Genomic DNA, 26,257 nt, shown 5'->3' on the forward strand with positions numbered 1-26,257 from the left:
TTGGAGATAAGATAAGGGAGTACATTTCTGCCAAAAAACTCAAAATGTTTTAGATTGATCTCAGAAATTTTCTAGGAAATACTTGGAAATTCCTGTTTGAAAAGTCAAAATTTGCTATACTTTTTTTTTTTCAGATTAAACTCAGAAATTTCTAGAAAAAAAACCTTTTCCAAGATTCAAAAGTTGAACATTTTTGACTTTTCAAACTCTGAAATTTTCAATGTTTTCTAAAAAAAATTCTGAGATCATTCTCACAATTTTTTTTTTTTTTTTTTTGCATAAATTTACTCTTTTTTTCTATCCACAAAAGATCCTAATACGTCCTCATAGTAAAATCTATGTAAAGAGATACTGTATTTTCCTTGGCATGTTGAAATAGGTTTGCAGTTCATTAATGCTGCAAGAGAGCGAAAGAAAGCAAGACTTTCAACAGATAAGAGACTAAATGGAGTGTGGCAAAGTTGCTCTTTTTTTATGCTTTATCCGCTGTAGTGGCCTTCATTTGAGAGTGGACAGACAGGAAAGCAGGTTGTGAGTAAGAGGAAAGACAACGGTCATCAGGTCAGGACTCGAACATGTGACGGCCGCGTCGAGGACTAAGGCCTCCGTATCTGGGTTGCATGCTTTACCCCTGCGCTCCAGAGTTGTTCTGGATTTATCCTGCTGTCAATCATGGAGCATATCGGATTTGGAAAAGCCGAGTCCTGTGAGTCCGTGAGCTCAACCTTCTCAAGGAAGAGAGATGTTATATCAGTAGCGGTGATGAGATCTTATGTGAGAAAATCCATTTTGGAATGGTTTTAAAATACTTGAAGCCAGTTTTATAGTTGATCTTTTATGACACATACACTTTACTGAAACATTCTCATCTTATAGTTCTTAAGCAGAAATCAGAATAATGCAAAATTGGTAGTGGCAAGTAAAAGCCTCACTGAAATCACCCACTCACCTCCACTGGGTGCATCTACAAACACTGTGATCTAATTAGTGACTTGCTGACAGAATATAAAACAATACGACATTTCTAAGGGCTTAGCTTCCAAGTATTGAGAGTTTGGGAATTTTTTTTTCTCGTGTGAATGTAAAATCCTAGCCTTCCATAGATATGTTACTGCTAATAAGTGAGTTTATCCATCAACTGGTAAAGAATCAAACATTTGATCCAAGTATGCACTCTTCTTCACGTTTACACCGGCTGCTGATTGATGCTGCAGATGAACACGCCTAACCTGAACAATCCACCAACATCTGGGTTTAGACTCCATCTGAACACGGACGACGAACAAGCTACTAATCATCAACGGATTCCGGGAACAGATTAAAGTGAGCGCCATCGACTCGGTGCTATCTTAAGAACCTCTCAGTCACGTCTAACTGTGCCAGGCACCTTTACAGAATACTGCCGAGGAATCCCAAAGAGGAACACCAGCGCGTAGGCAGTGAGCACAGACTATCCAACATTAGCTCAACTTAGCAGAGACTCAAACCTTTCCTGGGGGGGTGAGGACGTTCAGCAGACGCAGCCAGAAAATGATCATCTTTAAAGACATTCTTCAGGATCATAAAACTCTGAAAATGACAAAAAAAACCAGGTGTGGAAAACACCTATTTGTCGAAAACAACTCGAGTTAAAATCAGTGCTGTTTGTTTTGCCTGATAACTGCAGCAAATATATTGTCTAAAATGTTTAATCCAGGTGACTAAACTAGCAAAACAGCTAAACATTTGACTTATTACACTTGCACACATCATATTGCATTTCATACTATTTTATGTTGCAGATTGAAAAACAAAGCAATTTTTTTTTAAAACACTTTTTCTAAAACGGGAACATTGTTTAATCGGAGTAACATTTACTTGGAGATCTGATTAAACTACATATTGACATATTTAACTGCCAAGCCGCTTCATTTACTGTACTGTTAAAACTTTTCCACATTTCGGCTTGTTACTGCCTCAGGATCTGTATTAGGATTTTATGTGACAAATATGCACTGACTGCAGTTTCCAGGCCCATCTTGAAATGGCAATTCTGATATTCTGGCCGATACTGTTTCTGTCTTAAAACCTGTAAATATAATGACAAAGTCACAAAGTTAGCAACGGTGCGGTGACTATTGTTTACTGCAGACATTAAGGAAATCAAGGCCGATAAAATTCAGTGGCGAATGCCTACTCTGAAGACACCCTTCTGCAGTGAAACACAGGGCTGGTGGCATCATGCTGTGGGAATGCCTGTTCTCAGCATCGACAGGGAGGATGGTGAACACTACAAGTCAGACATGAAGCTTTAAACTTCACAAGAAGGAACCACTTTGGTTCTGTCCCAAAAACCCCAATAAAAAAAAACATCAGCGCTTGTGTTTTTACGGTGACGAAACGTGGATGGCGCTATGTGGAAGTTTGAATATTTTTTGTCCCTGTACATAAAATTATAATTTTTCAGTAAAAAAAAAGAACAAGAAAAAAAATATCCCTGTTTAAAACTAACACATTCATAGCTGCAGTGTGATATTATTTTGAAACTGGTCTGAGGGTAAAATTCTAAATAATCTGTTCTACACTCGTATTCATAATAACCAAAAAAATATTATAATCTCCTTAAAGGTCTAAATAAAAATTACAAATAAATATACAAACAGAACATGAACCATTAGTAGGACATGCATCAAGAGAAGGCCACTTTGTATTTATCCTATAAAGCCCAATTCTACCAGAATTCTAACAGAACCCATGTGGAGCAAATATGAATCATTCAAGCTTTGAGTTTACCCTCTTCATAAACAAATTTAAAATCCTCCAGTTTCATAAAACCAGCTCGGACAGATGTTTGGTTTGTGGTGCGTATACTGGTTCTGTTTGTCTGGGTTTTCTTTGTTTTCTTAGCAGTAACCAGGATTTGGTGTTGAGCACTATAGTGTAACTTGGCCACTTTACAAGGAGGTGAGACTACATATAAAAACCAGCCACGACCATTAAATGAAACTGATAGTGCTGCTGCAGAGCTGTGCTTTGCTTGCAGACATTAAGTAGCACTCTTATGGGTATTGCTTTGAAACGATAAAATAAAAATCTGATCCTCAATGTGACAGACTTCTCTAAGCCAAGAGTCAAGTCGTCCTTAAACGTCTTAAGGGACGCAACTCGGCATGGGCCAGTGTGACATTCTCATATCATTAAATACAAACACAATTTACAACTACATTTTGAACAAAGACGTAAAATGCGATCTAGTTGCTTTTATTGAAACAAACAACATTTCCAGCTGCCACTGTAGTATTGAATTTTTCTAATGGTCTAGCATTCAGTTATTTCTACTTTGATTCAGTGAAGCTAGAAAGTCGAATAATTAGTCATGAAACTTGAACATTTCAAGAGTAACAAGCATAATAAGCTGATGTTAGCATGTTAATTAGTCAGGCTATCCGCTCGGGTAGCTGGCCTGCAGTCTGCTGCTGAACAGACGAGCTAATTATAGACTCAACAGTTGCAATTAGACCGCTGTCTATGGTTCGAACATTTTCGGTCCAATTTACCTCTCCTGTAAGTGAGAGAAAAGTGCAGTTGCTTTCTTTCTGCTACACAGGCAGTGTGTAGCAGTGGGTGGGTGAAGGGAATTGCTCAATTCCGCTCTGGCGTCTTATTAAAAGGGGCAGTATTGTGTGTTTTCCAGGCATATAGAATAGTTTAATAGCATAATTAAGCAGCCATGTTACCTTCAGTTGTTGTAAAAATGCTAAATATAAGAAATACAACTTAAAAGAAATTTGTCTTTGTAATTTAATGCCTAGAAATTGGATCTCCAAAACTTCTGCTCTTTCTGAAACTCCGCCTTCAGAAAGTGATCACAACATGGCTCCTCTATTTACCCTTTGGCAATGTTTTTTACCAATGTTGCTCAGAGAAGTAGCTCTTATAATGAGCTCAGCAGATTATAAGTTCCACCAGGTGTTTGCTAATTGCTGCTGGCTAGTCTGAAGGAGCTGAGAGGGAGAGAGCTGCTCTGTGAGGCGGAAGTTTGGGAAGCGCAGCTCTGAGGAGGAGCTGCGCCTTCAAGGCGGGGCTAAGTCCACCCAGGTGTTTTGCACAGTTGAATGGTTACTGCGGAGATTTGAGGATTTCTCCAACATGCATGAAAGAATCAAAGCAACACCACAGGTGTGTTTTTTTATGAGAAAATTACATTATAACATCGTGGAAAGCTTAAAAAAGGTCGATTTTACATAATACTGCCCCTTTATGAGAGCTTTAGAGCACAGAAACAATAAGATGTTTTGTGTTGTTTTGGTGTTCAAGTCGTCACTTTATCCAACATCAGAATATTTTGATACACAGTAACTGACCCATGCCTAGGCAGAGAGTGTAAAGCACCAACATGGCCTACAAACTGCAGTCTCAATCCAACAGTGCTTCTACAGAACACACAAGAAATGGTCAGATCAACAAAGATCCACTAGCATTCGATGTTACAGCACAAGACCCCTGAGGAGACGGCCAAAGAATCAATGTCCCCAGCAAGTTAGTGCTGCTAGAGGTATAAATGTTGCAACACATTTATGTATACCACAGTAAGTAACTGATACCATCCGAGAAGCTCCATATTAACTGGAATGAATCTAAATCTGCTTTCATTTCCAGAATAAACTAATGTAAAGCACTTTTAAAATGCATTTATGCTAGTTTCACATTCACAATGTGAGCGTTGTGTCTAATAACGTCTTTGGTAGCAGCCACTAGCGGTACCGACCAACCAGAACAAACACAAATGAGAAAAAGAGAAAGGAAGTACATGACATTGGATGGTGGGTGAGAATAAAGAAAAGAAAAACTTAGTGGAATGACAATAATGACTATACTGTTTACTGTGCAAGTCCAGAATGGATGTCATTTGTGTGAGATGACATGATTGAAATGAAAGGCAAGATGTTTCACCACAAACTCTAAATATCACATCCACTAATATGATCAAATTTCTCCTCAAAGCTTTTAGTTCGTAAAGCAACCATGGTTCCATGTCACCCTGCTCCCTGTATCAATAAATTAGCTAAAATTACATAAACTCAAGTGTCCACATAATACATAGGATCACTCCAAAAGGTTTTACATGATTGCTTTCAAATTAATTCTGTGCATTGAAGAGGAAGGAGGCCTTTTTATTGATATTTTTTTGTTAAGCAGTTATTTCCACATGGCAACTATTACCTTGTAATTCTCCACTGACTTGATGTCCGAAGTATTTCGAGAGCCGGTAGCAGACTAAGCTAATCTGTGGTCTTTTTTTTTTTTTTTTTTTTACAAATGCTCTCTGTGTTTTTGAGGGAAGATGAGTTAGCTGTTGAGTTTGGCTGCCTGCTCCTTCTCAGCTTTGTCTTTGGCCTTCTCTTTCTCCATCAGTTTCTCTTCCTTCTGCAGCATGACCATGATGTCAGCCAGCTGCGAAGTAGAGATGTCGATGTCTTCCTTGTCGATCAGTTCCACCATCTGAAAATAACACGACCCGGAAGAATATTGGTTAGACAAAGAAATTTGGTTTTTAGTTTTTTGGGTGCTGAAAAACACAAAAACTAACCCTGAAGCACTAATTATAGATGTTAGCTCTGCTGTCACTAAAGAGCTCTACCAATACGGTATTTAGCAGAAGCTAATGCTAAAGTGCTAACTTCAATTCAAATGACATCTGTCCTTGAAAGACTACAAATTTCCAGCACCAATTTAATTTTGAACTAGTGGGTCAACGGGCTTCACCTATTTCAAAATAAGAGCATGAATATAAGCATCTAACTTCTTGAAGAATTTTTAAGAAAATTGAAACCCAGATGTTGAACTTTATTCAACTTAAAGTTTACAAACTAAGAAAATTAGCTTAGGAGCTAAAAAGCTAAAAATGAAATGCAGTATTTGGCACCGCTAACTAAAAGGTTAGTTGCCCTAACCCTAAACCACTAATCATAAACATTAGCTCCGCTACAGCATTAGATATTCAAAATATATCTTCTCTTTAAGGGCTACAACCTTTGAGCATTAGCTTTTGATATTAGAATTTACAGGTTCTATAATGTCCTTAGATATTGCAGTTATGTCAATATCTTGTTCTTTACTGCCCGTGTTTTTTGTTCCTGTATGTTTCTTCTTTTAATTGAGAATGTGAAGAGAGGAAACAGGACTGCTGTGTAAACTTCACCCACTACAAAATAAGAGCATGTATATAAACATCTAAATTCCTGAATAATTCTTCAGAAAATTTCAACACAGGTGTCTAACTTATTTCAACCCACAATTTGCACAACAGGGGCTAAATAAGTGCTTTAGAATTGATCTCAAAATATTAATTTAAGAGAGGATAAGTGAGCTAAATGTTTTCAAAGTTAAACAAAACATTAGCTCTGCTATTAGCACATTAGTTAAATAGCAGAAGTGTGCACACCACTGGGTATCAGAGTAAATGCGGTGAAAACAAATGGATAAAAAGCTTTTTTTTTTCTTTTGGAAAAAAAAGAAGAAAAAAATGGAAAACCATATATAATTTCCTTCCACATAAACTCAGAGTTGGTGGGGGTCTGTCACATAAAATCCCAGTAACATGCAAAATAGTTTGTGGCTGTAATGTGTCAGAATTAGTATGGGGCATGAACACTTTTACACTGCATGCTGTGTGAAAGATGTAGTGTTCAAAGTACTTTGATGGCATCGTCGATGTCGATCTTTCCGTCCTTGTTGTCGTCCAGGGCTTTTGCGATCCTCTGCAGCTTGTCCTCTGGAATGTTCTGGATCTGCCGCATGACGTTGATGAGCTCGTCGATGCCGATCAGGTTCTCCCTGAAGGTGTAGAACAGACTGCATACAGGAAACGGTTACCGGCTTTGGCACGGTGTAAAATGTGGTGGAGAGCGCCCAAATCAACATGCTGCATTCGTTCTGGTCTCCCAGATCACGCCGGTCCAACTGATTCAGGGGTTTTGTTGATAACGCAAGCAGATTGGGTAAGTAATTGAACCCATGCTGAAATAAAATGCACAACATGCTGCTTGAAATGTTCTTTTTAGCCTGATGCGCTGCTTTAATGGTTTCAGTCAGATGTTAGCGTAGCCTCGCTGCATAAAGGATCTACAATATGCAGAAACTTTCATGCTTTTTGGACAAACATTTTTGACTTTTAAATTTTACAAATCAAGCATCAAGTCTGAAAGTATTAATCAACAGATCAGAGCTGTTAAGCCTATTCCAAACACAGCAACCTGCTGGCAGAATTCTGTTGCAGTTCTGAGGTTAGCAACAGGACTGAAGACGGATTCTCTGCAGAACTATTTCAGCATGAGAAAAACCATGTCAGAGTCTGACATGCAGTAATGGTTTGACACCGTCCATCTTACCTCACGGCATCGCTATACTTAGTGAAGAATAATCTGCAAAATTTGAAATCAATTAGGTCTGGAGTTGGTGTTTCGATCGGTCATGACATTCATTAATTGATTGATTTTATATTTTGTTATCTCCACCACCATTTTACAAGAAACGTACTGATATGAGAAGGTGCGTTTTGACTGCGGGTTCTGGAAACAGGCTGTTTATGTGAATTACGGCCACTGACGATGTATGAATCGTCTCATTGTTTACGTGACGCAAACTTCAAACTTGGTCGTTAAAGCAGCCTTACTGATCTGAGGATCAGAGATCAAAGCCGCCAAATGAATCCGCATCAATCTCAGATTATTTCACATACAGATGGCTTTTGTTCAAAAGCTAAAGAAATCACTACAAATATTTCAGAAATATTGCAATAAATTTCCAATTATTTTTGCTGATCCTCACAGGGGAAAAAAATATTACTTGTCACACTCCCTGAGTTCTGGTACTACCTGGTGTTTCTAAACAAATACTGTGGTTACTTGACAAATTTTAGGAGAAATTAGTAAAATTCACATTTTTTTATTATTATTTCCTTATATTCTAACAGGAGCATTAAATACAGACACACAATGTCGCTATCTATTGACTTTTCAGACAAATAAATAAATGAATATCGGCCTAAATTGGAATCAGCTTTTTAAAGATCTGTGATCGGCTAGAAAACTACAATCTACAAGTGTTAAATGTAAAATAATTTAACACTACTGGTTTAAATACCTACAATTACTTTAAGCACAACCATTTATTTACTCAGGATAGCTGAAATTAAGTCACTTCATTTGTTTTTCTAATATTTCCCAGAAGGGTAAGTGATTCTAATCACATATTTGAATGTATTCACTGTAGGAGGATGAAATATTCAATATGAACAACTGAATTTAAGTTTTGTGTTCGTAAGCAAAAATCCAAAGTTCTTCTTTTTGTGTAAGGAGGGGATGTGACCCGTACAAAATGCTTAGCAACCTCCACCCAGTTGTCAAGGTTGTAGTTTTTGGTACCTACAATGGTTCCTGAAAACTACCATGATTCCTGCAGTCAAAAAGCACCTTATGTGGAGGCTGATGATAATGAAGAGATTTGTTAATGATTAATGAGTAAGCTGTGAAAAAATGTGGGTAAAAGAAAAAGGATGTGGAGTAAATGTGACTCTTACCCAACAGGCAGAGTGGTTCCGCTTTCCGCCTGCCCGTCCAGCATGACTTTGTCCTTCTCCAGCTCCCCAATGATCTTATCAATGCGACCGATCATGCGGGTGACTCTCTTAGACAAACGCTTGCTGGCCTTTGATTCTTTCAAGGCCTTCTCCTGACCGGTCTTGGAAAATTCCTTTTTGATCTCCTCCAGATCCTGGAGACACACAAAAGTAATCCTTTTGATTCTGTGCATTTATGTATTGACAAAAATGTGATTTTTTTTCATTTATTTTTTAAGTGAAACAACTGAAGTGAACATGGATACAGTCCGAGTATAAAAGCACCTCGTTGTACTCCTGGACGTCATCCTTCAGCTCCTCCAGTTCCTCTTTCTCCAGAGTCAGCAGCTTCTTCTGCTCCTTCAGCTTAGAGCAGGCGTCACTCAGAAGGTGGATCTCTTCTTTGGTTATCTCCTCATCCTGGAACGAGAAGAAACAATCAAAGAACGGCAAAAGAAATTACACTCTGCAAGTGGATGTCATTAAAGCATGACATCCACTTTATTATTTCTAAAGATCTGCTTTAGAAATAATAATTGCAGCCCGTTTCTGTCATATTTCACAGATAAGATTCATGTATATGTACAACCAGTGTTTTATACAATAATGTGATTGTATGAAGAAAAGAGCTTGCTTTTTGTGCATTTTTTTGGTCGTAGCTTCAGCTTCATAATGAGTTTTTAAAAATTTGCATGAAAACAGTGTGTTAAAAATATTTTTAAGTGACTACTCTAATTGTTAGATCAGTCTTCTGATTAATTAATGCTTGAAATAGTGAATTGAAACGACTGACTTAAGTACTTTAAAAAAAAATTAAAAAATGATGGTGGGTTCTGAACTTTGACCAGTGGGAAAACTATTGCCTTAAAGGATTTGTGGCTGTACTTACAGGGGAAAATGGCTGTAATCTGACAACATGTGAAAAGGTCCACAGTCGCTGTACAAGTACAATCTATTAAAATAACATTTACTGTGAAGCCAAAAGAGATCAACCAACAGGAACTCTGGGTCATTACATTCTGACATGAGGGAAGAATATATATAGATGAAAGCTGGAAGATCCCAACAAGGAGGGAAAGGGAGAGCTCAAATACACGAGTGCTTAACGGAACAGCAAATAAAGTCTAATGTTTCATTAAGGAAACTCAAACACTACATCCATCAACTGTAGGGGAGCAACATTAAACCTAACCTGAATACGCAGAAACGTGTGCCAGTGCTCATACTGGTGGGAAGAAACAAAAAGATCATAACAAGTAAGAGATGAAAGCTTTCCATCTGAACAGAGAGCGTCAGAATTAAATAAAGTCTTCACCACTAATACTGAGGGTCATTGTTTTATCTTTATCAGTATCCAAGTAAGTACAGACGTAATGAGTATAAACAAACTAGCTGCTTTTCCATTAACTATAGAATTGCACAAATTGAAATTATGCAAATAAATGAAAACACAGCAAATTTGAAAATAATTAATGTTTTTTGGAAATAAAGTTTTCGCACTAGGATGAGGTCGATTTTCAGCTGTACAGAAATAGATTTATTTCGCAAAACTGCAAAGGAAACACTTGTAATGTATCAAATGAGTCACATGACCGACAGCCAGATGTTGCTACTGACGCAAACAATAAAGAAGATGACAGGACGAAGTTGGAGGAGGATGGTTTGTTTCCACTTTTTTCTGACGATGTGCAGCTGGCTCCACCAGAGCTCTCACAGCATCAAAAAGTTGTGTGTCACTGATACATATTGAATATTTAACTCTTCTATAAAATCACAGACTACAATTTCCCCAAAGCACCGCCACTTAGGTAGCCGCTCTCAAGTAGGCGGGGCTTGTCGCTCCGATGCCTGAATGAGACTCCTCTGATCAGCTGATAGATGATGAGCGCCAGCACCATGACTGAATTATGAATATATCTCATGTAACTGTTTACATTTGTCGCTGCCATGATTTTTAATGACTTATTGTGTCAACAAGCCTATTCATGTGTGACTAATTTTATTTCTTATTATGGTGTTTGTTTAATGCAAACACCACAATGAGGAAATTGTAAAAAAAAAAAAAAATTACATTCGCAGAAAATCGTCAAAGATGTGTGTGCCTTTGTAATGGAAACGCAGCTAAATGACTATTTCATGATATTACCTTGCTTCCCTCTATAACAGGAGCTGTGTCCCTCAGAGTCTCTGACTGAGCTGCTCTGGTAGCTTGTAGCAACGCAGACTCTGCATCGCTGTGCTTCGCACCGTCGACTTCAAGCTCCAACTCGTCCTCCTGCACAACAATACACAGTAAAACATGCAAAAGAGGCCAATCGAACACATACATGTGAAAGTAAAACAGATTAGTCCAGTGGAAGCACACTGAAATTATTTTTTTGATCAACTGTAATAATTGTTCTTATGTAAATAAACCACAGGAATATGATGATAGATTTTTTTTTTTTAATTAAAAGTGGATTTCTCAATAGTTCCTATGATTTTTAATGTTGTAGCACAGGGGTGTCAAAGTCATTTTCATTTTGGGCCATATGAAATCTGAATGTTCTTAAAGTGCCAAAATATATTGACAAAATCAATTAAGTCGTTAAAATATCAATAAAAAGCTGTTCCTCCAGCATTTTGTGATTTATTTTAGTGTTTTACAGATTACAAAATTACAGATTTTGCCTATTTAGAAATGTTTGTAAGAGGTTTTTACAATATTTGCGCTAATATGTGATGTTCAATGTGACTTCTTATTACTCCCCATGCCAGTTACGGACTATTCCCTGAAGGCTGAGGCAGCATTGACTTCAATCCAATGTTTTTGACCAATTTTGAGAAAATGTGCAGTAAAATTAGAAAAGAATCTGCTAATTTGTTGATTTTGTGTGAATATTTGTAGACTTATTGATGTAATGTCCCAGTAATGTGGCCACATAAAAAGCTATGGCGGCCCAGACTTGGCCCCAGGCCTTCAGTTTGACACCTCTGTTATAGCAACTCCAAAACCTGAAGTGAAATGTGAGTTTGCCTTGGACAAAGCCTGAATTAGAGATGGGCATTTATTGTATCTTCAATCATTTATTGTGATACATTTCTTGTCATGATAGGAATTCTGATTTATGATTGTCCTGATAAATCCCAATTAACGAAGCTCAAAAATCACCCAAACTGTCTGTATTAAGTTTTTTGTTTGTTGTTGTTTTTAAAATGGGACCACTTCTCTTGTTTTAGGTCAGTTAGAATTACCGGTACTAAAATTATTTCTATTTGCTAAATTCTACAGTAATAAGAGAAAATGTCATTGAGATTTATTTACTAACGTCTCCAAATCAGAGGTCTGCAAACATTTCCTCAGTATTTGGTAGCATTAACTTTGAACTGTATGATTTATGTAAAACGTTTTGGGTTTACACACATACCCTAGCAGCCTTCTCTGCAGCATCAGCCAGCCTCTCCATCTCCCGATCCTTGGTGTCTTGGCGTATTGCCGCCTCCTCCTGCAGCATCGTCTCCAGTTTGGTCTTATTGTCCACTTTGGAGAGCTCGATTTCAGCCACCTTCACCTGGGCCTCTTTGGTCTAAAAGGAAAAAGAAATAAACGTGCTTAGTTAACTTAACTTAGAGCAAATTAAGTCGACTAAACTTGCTAGGCCTGTATCCACAGCTAAACTGAGTGGAGGTACTTTTCAGTCTGTTTTTTTGCACTGTTCATTCCAGCGTACATACCACCATCTCAGGAAGGGTTTGCAGTGTAGTTTTGAGCTGATCCGCTGGAGACAGAGTGTCAGGGAGGAACATGGCTCGGGACAGCAGCAGCAGAGATGTGGGGATCTGCTGGTTCAGATGCAGGTCCAACCACTGCAAAAAAAAACAAGCAGAAGAAGCTGACCCACTTCCTCATCTAGCTTGAAGAAAAGGGTTACTTGTGAAGTCCCACAAGTCTGTGGGCTCGGACCAATTCTCTTTTCTAGATATAGATACAAGCATTCTTGTCTTTTTCTTTTTAATTATTATTGTGATATCAAATACAAGTGTTAAGATTCAGTGAGCATAAACAAAAGAAACAAAACAAAATGTGCAAAAAAATAAAAAAGTAGCGTGTAGTCCTTTAGGTATCTGATTTGGTAGTGGACGAAAGAAATAAAAATTTAAAAATAAATAAATAATAGTAAACCATTATGTAATAAAGGGAAACAAAATTGTTAGGAAGACTGTTTTTCTTAATTTTTTTCATCTTAACCCAAAGGAATTTGCAAACTGTTGTTCTTTTCTTAATTTCTTAAAGATTTAAAGTTCGTTTTCCTACAAAAAAAAAAAATTTGACTTCTTTACTTGTCTAATTAGAATTATTGGATGCTTAGTTGATTGTTAAAAAGTATAAAAAATGTGTGTGTTTCTTGTTGCTTTAGAAATTACAAATTAGTATTTTGACTTCACTATTTTGGCCCACCTGACCCCTCTGCTTTAACCCCTTTATGTGTTCCTAGAACTCCATAAACCTGCTCTTTCACTAATTCAGTCTAAGCCAAGACAAAAGTAGAAAAGTTAACTCGTCATTTCTGTTACCTGGCTGAGTTGCTCCCTCAGTCGTTCCTCTGTGACTCCTAGAGATCTCATGCCTCTAACGCGACAGGCCGACTGCACTTCGGTCACGCTCATACTCTCTATTCCTTCTTCTGCTATGAGCTGGAGGATAGAGGTACACGGGTCATAAGAGCATCGCCCCCAATGGGAGGACATCACACATCAAGTGGAGCTGAACTCTTCATACCTTGTCATCAGCATGGATGGCCCTCAGCTTCATGATAAGCTGAAAGCGCAGGAAGTTGTTGGTTCCAATGGACTGGAGCTCCAGGAGGCGGCAGAGAGCCACCAGCTGAGGTCGGGTCAGGTTGTCCAGAGTCAGCTCGTCCTCAAACAGTTTGGAGAACTTTATGATCTGCTCGTTACTGGGACGTTCTCCAGAGTCCCGGATCTGCAGAAAGAGTCACAATACGCACAGAATTCTGTAGTCTTGATGTGACATAATGGTCAAGTGGCGTTAACACGTCTAGATATACACAGAAAATGCGTTGTTTCAACCAGAAGAGAGGCACCTGGAGCCTTTTGGTCATTGGTCACCAACACCAACCTTTTGGAAGAAGGTGGAGAACTCCTCGGTCACGTTGCCCTGGGCAGCCTTGTTCCTCAGTGCAATCTCCTCGATGGTGTCCTGTAAGAACTTGGCCATCTCCAGTTTGACTCTGAGCTCCTTCTTCAACCTCTCCTCCTAAAAACACGAGAAAAGATTCACCTTACTTTTACTTACATTTTTCCCCTTTTCAGCATAGAAACACTAAATGACTGAAAATGCATGTGGTGAGTGCATGCAACCAGCTTACAACATCAGCCGCTACATTTTGTTATCAAAAGATATTGACTGAACGTTTAAAACCCAACTGGAAGACTATCTGAATCCTGGTTTGATTTCCTTCAGAGACTCTACAATGACAAATGATAAAATGAAGAACCATTTTAGACTACAGCTCTGGTTACCTTCTTCGACTGGGTTTCAAAGGTGGAAGGCAGCATGTTGGGGAACAGCTTCAACGCCACAGGAAGGAGGAACTCCATGAACGGGACGATGATGAACACCAGGAAAGGCAGCAGTCTGAAAACGTCTGCACACGTTCTGAGGAACTGAGGAGAATTTTTCAGAGAATAATGAGCACAAAGTCTGAGGATGATGATTCCAATAAGCATAAGATGATGCTTTAACAAGCTTTCACCAGCTCAGGAGACTACAGTCACATTCAGTAAATTAGAACATACGTCCCAATGAGGCTCGTTTGTCAGATTAAAAGTACGTTTTGAAAATAACATGCACACATAAAGTACAAAATATAAAAAATATTTTTCTATTGGTTTGATATGGTATTCTAATTTTAATTGTCATGTTTTCATTAACTGTAAGAGAAAAATATATTTAACAGAAATAAAGGCTTTCAAATATCCATCTGTGTGGAATTAATAATCTATATAATGTGTTTCACCAAGTCATAAAGTTCCTGAAATAAATGGACTTTTCAATAATATTATAATTTAATGTATGGGTCTGTATGGGTCTGACACGATTACTAACTGAATGACAAATAGTCCCAGAAGTTACTGTGATAAATGATAATATTGTCGTTTTGAGACCATTTTCAAGGGTCATGACGATGATGGCATAATAATGTAAGTTCACCCCTTTAATCTCTAAAGAACATTTAACACTGGAACTGGAATATATTTTTAATATCCAATAAAAAAATAATCAAAAACAATAAACAAACACAACCAAAACCATAAGTACAATTGATTATAACGTCTCTGTAAACAAACTTGCCCTTCAAAACATATGAATTGTTGGGCTCAGACTGTTAAAAACAGGCAAACATGCCAGTTGGGACTTTTGTGATGATCAAGCTCATTTTAATTTATCATTCAATTAATTGGTTTATTGTGACTAGACTTGTCGCAATTAACAATAAACTAATTAATTGCATGATAGGTTAAAATGAGCTAAAACTTTTTCATTTGCATGAAATGAAAAAAATCTTCGTTTTTCTTTTCTCGCTCTCTCTACCAAAAACTGGTTGTCAAAAGTCTTCAGTTTGGTTTTTGGTCTCAACTAGACCTTTTGGTTAGAAGACGATTTTGTTTACAAAGACTTTATAAGTCATTTTGTTTGCCGTCTCTGTTGTTTTATTTATTTATCTTGGGTATTTAAAATGTCTTCCAGTTCCAGTGTATTGATCTTCGAGGATGTGTTCTTGCGTTATTATGTCATTAGCATTATATTACTTGAAAATGGTCTCAAAACAACAATATTATCTTGTATTGCAATAACTTCTGGGACAATTTATCTCTCAGCAAAATTTGTTACAGTGACCGGCCTAGCTGCAACAGACTTGGGTCTGCACCTTTCAAATGATTTTTAGTTCAACTGTGCTGCAGTTTATATAAGAATCCAGCAGAGGGCGGCATTTCGCCCCCAATCTCAAACAGAAACAAGTACATCTTTGGCATGCTTTTCGGTTTTCTTGTTTGCAGACAGAAGCGCCACGCTTAGAATCTGTATATACCACTCCCACACACACACGCATGCAGACACACACACACCCTTAGTTCACATACATGATTCCTGCTGCTTTCTTTGCATGGAGCTGTAGGCCGAAATGGGCATTCTACACCACAGTGCTCAAAAAGCTCTCTTTCATTCAACAGGAAGCGCTTTAGTTAAGCACAGAGAGGAACAATCCAAGCACCAAGCCAGCCCTGTTCTGTGTCATTGTACAGCTGTCCAACTGTGGCTTTCTGACTGCTCCGAGACACAACCTACACAAACCAGTCCCGAGGCAAGAGAATGCCAGAAAACACGAGTCTGCCTTTTTCTGTCCTCTCCACCTGCATTTCAGTGGGGCAGTGCGATGGAGGATTTAGGCCATCTTGAGTGAAAAGGCCTTTGTCTGCTGGCCCATTGACATGTATATCATCTGCTGGAGTTTTGGCATCAAAGCAGAAGGAATGGGGTGACACGTTGAAACAGAAAGAGCCCCTAACTGGAGGGCCGAGGATTGTAGGTGAATGTGAAAGGAGAAGATTAAGGAGGCAATGCCATTCCAGGTTAGATGAATGGATGGTAAGATGGGTTTGGAGCATGCGCACAAGAGAAAGACTCCTGCATTTGAAAAGTGGCAGAGGGGGGTGGTGCTGCTTAAATAGAGGCGAAGCAGTGGTCAGTGAAAGGGCTTTTAACATCAACACAAAGCCTTGTTTCCTCTGGTAACTAGATGAAAGTGTTTAAAATGTCTTCTTAGCTGCTTGAGCTAATATCTGTTTGGGTTGAATATACTTAGGAATGCACAGGTTGTGATGGAATGGTGGACAATTTCAGCTAAATCTCGTTCTGACTGGTGAGAAACCCTTTGGAAATCCAAACATTCAGTCAGATGTTGCGCCTGCTAAGTCCTACTTCTTCAGTGTGGACAGTGTTACTGAATGAAGGAGACTCAAAGTTAACTTATTTTGGTAAGAAGTAATTTATCTCTCTCACACAGCGCTGGAACATTGCCCTAGTTGCTAGTGTACATACCACCAATAAATATGATGAATATGAAGAGTGTTTATGACATTTTACACTATCCGATAAGATCCAATCCACTGTAAACCTGGGTATCAACAGAACACCCTCTGCTAAGATGATAGCCGTCAAATCTGACAAATTATGAGCAACCCTTTCACTTCAACCAAAACTACAACATGATCCAAAGTTGTCATGAGCCAATTCAAGGATTTTAAAACATATTTTAAGAACAATAGAGGAATCATCCATGGACAGTTTTCTTGTTTTATTTTCAGATTTTTTTTTTATATTTTAGGTTTATTTACTGTATACGTAGAAATGCCAATGATCTGCTTTGTTATGGCAAACAAACAGGTTGTTCTGTGTTGTGACAATACTGTCACCTTGTATGTTTGCCTTAAACAGTTAAAAATGAGACTCTATCAATGACATTTACTTGTAGAAATGAAGTTAAAGAATTGTTCTTCTGCTAAAATAAGAAACAAATCTACTTTTTTTTTTTTTACCTGATCAAGACTGGATATATAGCAGTTTACTAATGTGTACTCTTTAGTAAACATTAGTAATGTTTAGTAATATTTTTGGCAAAACCAAAAGACACCAATGCAAACCCTAGAGCTTCACTGAACTCCAGCAGTAAGTCCAATCTACATTGCGGACAGAGCAGTGGCAAGCAGCCAATCACGTCACTTTAATCTGTTCTATCCAAACTCACTAATGAACGCTGCTGCAGTTAGTCTGACCTCTGCTGATCTGCTCTGCTTTCCTCAACCTGACCTTCAGATTATTTCAGTCAACACAAGGCAAAGTGAATAGTAGCTGTTACTACAAGAGTGAAAATTACAGAATAAATTGAATTATTTGCCTTCTTTCAGATTGTTTTAGGCTGGGTGTTTCCTCTCATTGTCTCTTCTTCTGATGTTGAAGTTGTGGAAGTTGTGGACAAGATAAACTCTGGGAGGCTATGAACTAAAGTCAAAGTCTCAGATCTCTGTTTCTACATGTGAACCTCGTCCCTAAAGAGTTTTAATAAAGCAACCAAATGCTGCTGAGCCACTGGTGAGTAAACACCCAGCTTGTGGTTATTTCCTGTAATTGATCCCATTAGGCGTGAAAAGCTCTGGATTAAACTGTACGGAACAAGAAGTCTCAGCTGCTGGGGTCGACTCCTCACCTAGTTACCTCTGAACTCATGGCCTTTGGACAACTTGCACAAGACATACAGCGACCTGTCGGGGAATGGGAACGCTAGTTGGAGGTGCAACATAGAGGATGTTGGGAATTCTGAAGGAGTTTGCGCTCCAAAAACCTCGCCTCTATGCATAATGAAAGCCAGCAACCACAGAAAGACAAAAAGGCAGAAGGTGCACTGATCAGAAATGTTGTGTCTAACATAAAAATAACGATACACATCACTGTGAATGCAGCATCCTACAGTGAAACATGGTGGCGGCACCATCATGTTATGGGGATGAAATCAGAAAAGCTAATCGATGATCGGAGACAAAAAAAAAGCTTGTCCCTCCCAGCAAGACAACAACCCTAAAAACAACCCTGTTGTCTCTATGAAAATTAGCAAGCATTGCTGCTTTTGAGTAAAGTTACTGGCTCAGACGTAAAAGTGCGTCCATTCTTACTTGTCTCCTTTCACGACGAGACAGAGGATTCCCATTCAGGATCTTCCAGAACATGCGTCCCGCAATGGTGGTGTCGATCCACAGCAGCCTGAAGCCGTGGTAGTAGTGCTTGATTTCGTCGATGACCCGCTGCCGGATCGTCCGTCTGACGGGTTCAGCGTCCAGCGTGGGGCTGTACACTGGCCCGCCTTCCTCCAGCTTCATTTTCCTGTCTTTTAAGGATTTTAGGGATTTCTCCAGCTTTGAGTCGTCCCATCGTCTCCTTGAGGTGTGTATCCACCTGACGCCCGGGAAGTACTGAGGCGAGCCTGTCGTACGCCAGGCCGGACTGGAGGAAGCCACGGCAAATGCACAGTACGGTCGCCGTGGGTCCAGAGTCTGACAGGTTGCCATGTATTCCTCGGACAGGGGGGGGGACGGGCTGACGGAGAAGACACGGGCCAAGCTGCCGAGCTGGAGCACGTCAAGCCTGTCAGTACAAAAAGATACAAACATATTTTAAATCTTTGTCTGCATGAGAGAAAGGTTGTGTCAGGTAGTTTAATTTCATAAGAGAGCCATTGGAGTGGCTTACTTTTGACTGGTGAGTCTGAGAGTCGTGCAGTTGAAACAGGAACCATCCTGTAGTTTACCTGAAACAAAATACTTTGAGAATTTGGCCAGCAAAATATATATATTAAAAAAAACACAACAAACACTTACAGTTAACAAGAATTCATCTCATGGTTCTGATTGGCAAATCCGTCACAAGCAATCTCTTCAAGGTCTGATGTACAGTACAGACCAAAAGTTTGGACACACCTTTCAATTCAATGACTTTCCTTTATTTTTATGACTATTGACATTGTAGATTCACACTGAAGGCATCAAAACTATGAATAACACATGTGGAAATATGCACTAAACAAAAAAGTGTAAAACAACTGAAAATACTCCTTATATTCTAGTTTCTTCAAAGTAGCAACCTTTTGCTGTGATTACTGCTTTGCACACACTCTGCATTTTCTTGATGAGCTTCAAGAGGTCGTCACCTGAAATGGTTTTCACTTCATAGGTCAACCTGCCCTGTCAGGTTAATAAGTGGGATTTCTTGCCTGTAAAATAGTCATAAAAATAAAGAAAACCCATAGAATTAGAAGGTGTATCCAAACGTTTGGTCTGTGCTGTATATGTATAGTCATATTCAATAAATTGAATATTTATAGCCTCATCAGCCATTCTGATGAGGCTCATTTGTCAAATTAAAAGTAGCTTTTGAAAATAAATCACTAACGATATCGATCTCGAAAGACTTTATCAATATCAGTAGAAAAAAGGTCAGATAGAACATTCAATAATTTCACTGAACTCCGATCCGGAACTGCGCAGCATCCTGGGGGATGTAGGCAAAGGAAAAGCTTTAGCCACTCAACCTCTTACGCCTAGCTAAGAATGGTGAGTGGCATCAACTGACTCACTCCCTCATGCACAGCAGCAGTCTCAGGTTTTGCCTCATAACTGCTGAATAATAAAAAACCATGACGAAGTGAAGGCAGTAATATTCTAATTTTAAATGTCTTGTTTTCATTATCTCCAAGCAGAAAATCATCATAATTAATACAAATAAATGCTTTCATACATCCATCCGTGTTTAATTAATCTGTATCATGTATTTCTGTTTCTGTTGGGGATAAAGTTCCTGAAATGTATGGATTTTCAGTAATATTCAAATTTATTGAATTGGTCTGTTGTGTCTTATTACAGTATTCACACCCCTTATATTTTTGCAACTGTAAAAGCTGTGGAAAATGCATGTGCAAATTGCAACTTCGAGGTAGTTGAATACATATGCATGTAACAGTTTACCCGCTTTTTACTTTTACCTGCGTCACATAAAATCCAAATCAATTTTACGGATGTAACAGAACAAAATGTGAATAAGTTTAAGAAGAGCGGATAATTTCCAAAGGCACTGTACTGATCTTTCTGAATTTATTGAGGAAATAATAGAAGTGCTCATCCCCACCAGTTACGCAATAAGAGACTCTAGTAAGTCACAGCCCAGTGTCTTAAGCAATCATTTATCAATGAACACATAACAGAAACTTGCTGAACTTTCTCACTTTGCTGGAGGCTTTAGCAGGTCATCGCACAGCTGCTGTAATATCCAAACATGTGACGTTAAAATCAAGAGCAGACTCGCCCCTCCCGCCACCCAATAGTCCGGCTCCTTGATGAGCATTTAATTACTAAATATAGTTTAGAACTCTAAAATCTGTGCCAAATTCGTAAAACATTATCATTATTCTGTTAAACAGAATATTCACACCCGGAGGCCAACAGCCCGGCTCACTAACTCCAGTGACATGCACTGAGAGCAAAGGTGGGGTTCTGGGTCTCTTCCAGCCAATAGCGTGAGGGCGGTGAACTCGACCACGCCCGTTCTGTGCTTCTCACATGGCCGGCTGGAGCAGATCCAGCAACGTCTGGTTAAACATGATAGCTAGGAGGACGCAGAGATTACTGGCACTCTGCAGCCGAGCGCCCACCTACTGTAACAATCAGAAAAGCCTGGAAGTACAGTAGAGTAGATTACACAATGCTGCAGCTCTTGTTTGTGTCGTTCTGGCCTTTCTGACTCTTCTGCTATTGGGTGACTCCCAGCCACTGCTGAATGGCTGTAAGAAGGTCAAACTGGAACCTGCACTCTGTCATCATTATCACCATTCATTTACGTGCTCTTAAATAAAACACTGAAAGTAGGCTTTGTTGTCAACTAGTTATGTTAGTGTGTGGTTGTACTAGATTTTGTCCAGAGCAAACAACAGCTGAATCTTACATTCCAGCTGCGCTTAATTTCTCAAAACAGAGAAGATCTATAAACACACTGGATGCAGGGTTTCCCCTCAGTGTATTATAAGCCTGGTGGGCCTCCAGACTTTACTTGAATACCCACCAGGCTAAGCATCGTTTGTTTATTATAGGTTTTTTTTTATACACCAGTAACAGTGATAGCAAAGATGGGTTAAAGAGTTTCTTTGTTGCAATGGTTGGAAGCACAATGGTAACATGGTATGGTCAGTACTCCGACTTCCTCCCACAGTCCAAAAACATGTCTGATAGGTTAATTGGTTTCTCTAAATTCTCCTTAGGTAAGAGTGTGTGCACGCATGATTGTTTGTCCCGTCTGTCTCTATGTTCCCCTGCGATGGACTGGTGACCTGTCCAGGGTGTATCCCGCCTCTGAAAATGGATGGATGGAACTCCGTAACCACTGGCTGTCCTTACCAGTCTACGTGCTAACGAATGAAGTGAGAAGTCATGAATAAAGAAATAAAAAATTTGACCATACCATGTTACCATTGTGCTTCCAACCATTGCAACAAAGAAACAACTGAAGTGCAAAAAATTTATATTTTAATTTTTTTTTATTTATTTATGTTTACCATTTTTAAGACTTTATAGTTTAGGTATTTTTAATGTCTTTCATTAACACATAATTACCTACTGATATTTTCAAATGTCCTATCAACTTTCAGTATTTTTTACCTCAAAAACACAGCAGGCCGCTGCAGTGCTGTTCTAGCGCCTCTACTGTCAGACTTAGCAAGTTTTCTGGAGGAAACCTTGGGATGACGGGAATCAGATGATTTTTATCTGGGTAGGCCCCAACTGCTGACAATGAAATCCAATCTTTTTCTGGTTAGTGAACACACCATGCCAAACTTCTAAACTTCTTTATATATATATATATATATATATATATATATATATATATATATATATATATATATATAGCACATTTCAGCAGCAAGGCATTTCAAAGTGCTTTGCATCATATCAAACACAGAAACATAATGCAACATCTTTAGAGCTATCAACCTCTGTCTGTCAGTAAGCATGCTGGGTTTAGAAACCTTGGCCACATATTTTATCGTAGACTTCAAATCTCACTCAGCTACACCAGTTCTGTCAGGAGGATTTGAATAGAATTCCAGCTTATTAATGTGAAAAATATGTGAAAGAATGTGCAACATCTTTGATTCATGTCGGACAGTTTAAACGACAATTTACTAAATATTCTGGCGCAAAGAAATTTAAAGAAAAAAACGTTATAAAGATATCCACTTATTCTGGTATTTAGCAAATACCAAATGTCTGGTCAGACAGTGAGGAAGAAAACATTGGCATATAAAAATGATGTAAATAGTTTAAATCCTTTACCCAGAACTGAACATTTTAGTAAAAAATTAAATATACCTGTAATGAAAACAAATGAAGACTTAAAACGGAGAAAATTAGATATAAGGTTATAAAAATGTAACATTAGATCTTAATGTTAAACTGCAGCAAGTGCATGTTTAGAGTACAACACAGGCCACAGCACAGTGCTGGGCAACAGGAACTTTAAAACCAAAACAGAAGAACTGAACTCCCTCAGTCTCAAGTGGAGATATAAAAGGCGTTGACCTTTATTCATGGAAGCTGTGCTATCTGTCTGGTAATTTGGGCCCGCAGCCAAAAGCACAGGGATAGGCAACGTAGACAGACAAAAACTCTGTATGAACTTTTCAAGCACACATATAAAACACTGCAGATCGTTTTATCTCAACATCTACTAATGCCATCAAAGTCCTTCACTGACCTCACTGTGATCCACTTAGAAATTACATAACCAAAGTGCAACTGGACACTTCATCTTGATACCCACTGTGGAAATTCATCAGCTTACTGGACAGGCTCATTAAAATTACATCAAGCCGCACTGATCTAATCCAGATCAAAACCAGTCAGTGAGTCAAAAATAACACCTTACTATAGTACAGACTGGAAAGCTATCCAGTTCCGACAAATTTGAAACATCATAATTCCTCTTACACAATACTCCAAAGTCATGACATGTTGAGCAACGCTAAGATAAACAAAGAGTAAACCTTAGATAACTTGTGCTTCATCTTGGACATAAAAATCAGCAGAAATGGATTGATTTTTCAAGGCCTGCACAGATTTTCATTCCTTGACGTCTGACCTGCTAATTACGACTTTTCAGAAGGCGGTGTGGAAATGTGCTGTAAGTTATTTGACTGACATAAAGTGTATGTCTATATATATATATATATATATATATATATATAAATCAGACAGAAAACTCAAAACGCTAAATTGATCAAAGCACATTGTGAATTTGCGTAATCGGTTTTGCTTTACTTAATGAATGTTTATTGCATGGTAAATATTGTTTTTGTGTTTTTTTGTGACATATTTTAATCTTTCTTCCCTAATTTAGTTTTTGTAAACCGAGGAGCATCTGTTTGCCATGGCAACAAGAGCATCACCTCGGACTGCAAACGGGCGCTTTCAGGTCAGCGCTAAAGAGGACTGCCCTCAGATAACCTGAATACTTGATCATGTGTTCCCCCATCACCCCAGTTGACATAGATTTTACTTAATGATCCATGAATCACTAAATTGCTCATTGTCACAATGAGCAAAATCGTAATTAAAATGTGCAGTGTGTTGATATCTGCTGCTGTCACATTCAGTCCACCTAAAAACTCAAACAGAGCGAGTTGCACCTGAAAGGACAGGACTCTTCCAGATGCTAACATGTCTAAGCTAACTGTTAGCTTCACTGCACTGCAATGATAATAAAGCCCATGTTAGCTAGTGAAAGACCAAAACAGAAACCTTACCTTTACCTTTCCGGAATTCGTTCTTTAACGACCGGGACGTTTTCATTAAAGGTGTCCGGGATCTCGTAAACAGGATTAACGCCATGCTCTGTGGGCTAAAGTTGCTCCTTTTAAACAGCGAGTTAAAAAGCTAGCTGCTCGACTCGCTAGCCTCAGCTTCTACTAGAGGTTAATTAAACGTCCTACTAAAGCGAAACATAGAAACCCAAACTATTTGGCGACTTAAACAGTGTCAGGAGCTCGTTTATGTGGTCAGTGGAAAATATAACCCCATGTCATGTCCTTCCTTTCCTTTCACGCGCATGACAGAAGGAAGCCGGGGGTAGCTTCTGACTGACGTCAGCACATGCTTCCGGTTAAGTTTAAAAATAAAAGCTTTTTATTCGCCGATAAAAGTCAGATTGTTTACATAAAAAGTGATATAATATAAAATACAATTTAATTAGAAGTAGTAAAATAAATATCCAGATAAAAAATAAGTCATAAGCCATAGTTTAGATAAAATAAAATTCGCGAACAGTTGCCAGCCTAAAAGACAATTTGCTTTCAGCATGACGCCGTCAGATCTTTACTGTGTTCCAAATGTGAGGATGGTAATACGAAAACAAAGCCTCATCATTAATTTTATGTATAACTGGAGGATCCAAACACCAGAAGGAGGTGTTTTTTAGCCACTTATTTGTTGCAATAATTTCCTGTTGTCTCTCTGTAGACGATACACTTGACTTGTCTTTTTGTGTTTAATCCTCTCTCCTCTAGACACAGAAACCGAAGGAACTTCTGCCTCTACTAACTATGTATACATTTTCATGTAAAAGAAAAAAGAATTAAAAGAAGAAGAAAAAAGTCAGTCTCAGTAGCACAGTCACAGTGAGCCAGGTTCGGGTTCTGCTGGATGTTTCTTTCTGTTAAAGGGGAGTTCTCCTCTCCACTAACAAGGAGGGATTGCTGAAAATTCAGTTACTTGACGCAATCTGCTCGGTTTCCTCAGATAAAAAAACATTTCGCCAACTTTAACTGAGCTGAACTTGACTCACTGCATGGTTGTATTACTACAATAAAATTTAGCGTGATTCACTTTTTATGTTTCTTTATGATTAAACTAAATAGGTTCTGTACATCTACTGTTTATTTGTTTGTTTTTTGTTGTTGTTTCTTTTTTTTTTTTGTAGAATGGCCAGAGGAAACACTCACTGTCAGCGCTATATATATATGAACTGAATTGAAATGACCTGAACTGAAGTTTTTCCAGTGTGAAACTCAAACATTTCAAATTCTGGACAAAATGAAGCAGAGTCCTTTGACTCAGGCCTACAGTGTACACAGAGAAAACTGCCAAACCACAAGGTGGCGCTATACCCGCACTTTCAGAATATTGAAAGACTTGTTTATTTTACATTTCAATTGTTTAATTTGACCTAGACTTTTAAATGGCCTGAACTTATATCAGGGATTTGTGATGGCCACTCCAAAACATTAACTTTGTTGTCACTAAGTCACTTTGTAAGTACGTTGGTGATCTGCTTAAGGTTATTGTCCATTTCAAAGACCCATTTGTGTTCAAGCTTTAAATGATCTTAATATTTCCTCATCGTGTATTTTATGAAATGCACTAGTTCCTTCGGCAGTAAAATTCCCACACAGTGGGACCAAAATACTTAACAGCCGGGATGATGCGTTCCTTCAAATGATCATTATGGCCAAACACTTCAAGTTTCAATGTATTTCTGAAAATAAGGTTTTTGTTCCTGAGTGCATTAGCTGACTGTAATTTGGCTTTGCATGTTGTTTTGGGATTAATGGAGTCTTCTTCTATGAGTGGCCTTTTAGCCTATGTCAGTACTGAACTTGTTCCACTGTGGATATGACTCATTTACCAACTTCAGTGGGGATCTTCACAAAGTCTTTGGGTTTTGTCTTAGTGTTGTTCTACATGTTCCACATCATCTACATGTTCATCTCGACATTATGACTACATCGACTACATATGAGGATATTTCAATGGTGTTTGCACACAATCATTTTGACTGATGAATGAGGCAACTTCAGGCATTTGAAAACTTGATGAGCCAGACTTATGGATTTCCACAAGAAGTTCTAAAAGAAAACTTATGGTCCTATTTCTGTATGCATTTAGTTTGATGTTTGTGCAACAACAGCATGTTATGAGTACATGTTCCATGTATCCCTTCTTTATATCAGTGTCAGTATTACACCATGCAAGCCTGGTGTAGTGTAGTATAGTTGTCTTTGT

General features: G+C 38.5%; 1 protein-coding gene and 1 long non-coding RNA gene across 6 annotated transcripts; one reads left to right on the forward strand and one right to left on the reverse strand.

Annotated features, from left to right (window-relative positions):
• Nucleotides 1–4,279: 4,279 nt before the first annotated feature.
• Nucleotides 4,280–24,314, reverse strand: letm1 (leucine zipper and EF-hand containing transmembrane protein 1). 5 transcript variants are annotated; one of them, XM_023353231.1, is made up of 15 exons: nt 24,010–24,314; nt 18,906–18,963; nt 18,332–18,800; nt 14,123–14,266; nt 13,719–13,856; nt 13,359–13,562; nt 13,154–13,273; nt 12,314–12,445; nt 12,007–12,165; nt 10,746–10,874; nt 8,885–9,019; nt 8,561–8,754; nt 7,371–7,403; nt 6,678–6,834; nt 4,280–5,481 (listed from the first exon to the last, which is right to left on the reverse strand). In XM_023353231.1, exons 1-15 carry the CDS (start codon nt 24,086–24,088, stop codon nt 5,329–5,331), a joined length of 2,304 nt encoding a protein of 767 aa, XP_023208999.1. In that variant the 5' UTR covers nt 24,089–24,314; the 3' UTR covers nt 4,280–5,328. The 5 variants fall into 5 exon arrangements, with proteins under 5 accessions (XP_023208999.1, XP_023208998.1, XP_014329333.1 ...); XM_023353230.1 differs by having other exon boundaries at nt 24,004–24,314; XM_014473847.2 differs by lacking the exon at nt 7,371–7,403 and having other exon boundaries at nt 6,678–6,816.
• On the forward strand, nt 23,196–25,069 carry LOC111612286. The gene is made up of 3 exons (XR_002754518.1): nt 23,196–23,381; nt 23,598–23,672; nt 24,763–25,069. It is a non-coding gene; the product is annotated as an uncharacterized LOC111612286 (long non-coding RNA).
• Nucleotides 25,070–26,257: the final 1,188 nt, after the last annotated feature.

Source organism: Xiphophorus maculatus, chromosome 19, assembly GCF_002775205.1.
Source record: "Xiphophorus maculatus strain JP 163 A chromosome 19, X_maculatus-5.0-male, whole genome shotgun sequence".
Lineage (NCBI taxonomy): Eukaryota > Metazoa > Chordata > Actinopteri > Cyprinodontiformes > Poeciliidae > Xiphophorus > Xiphophorus maculatus.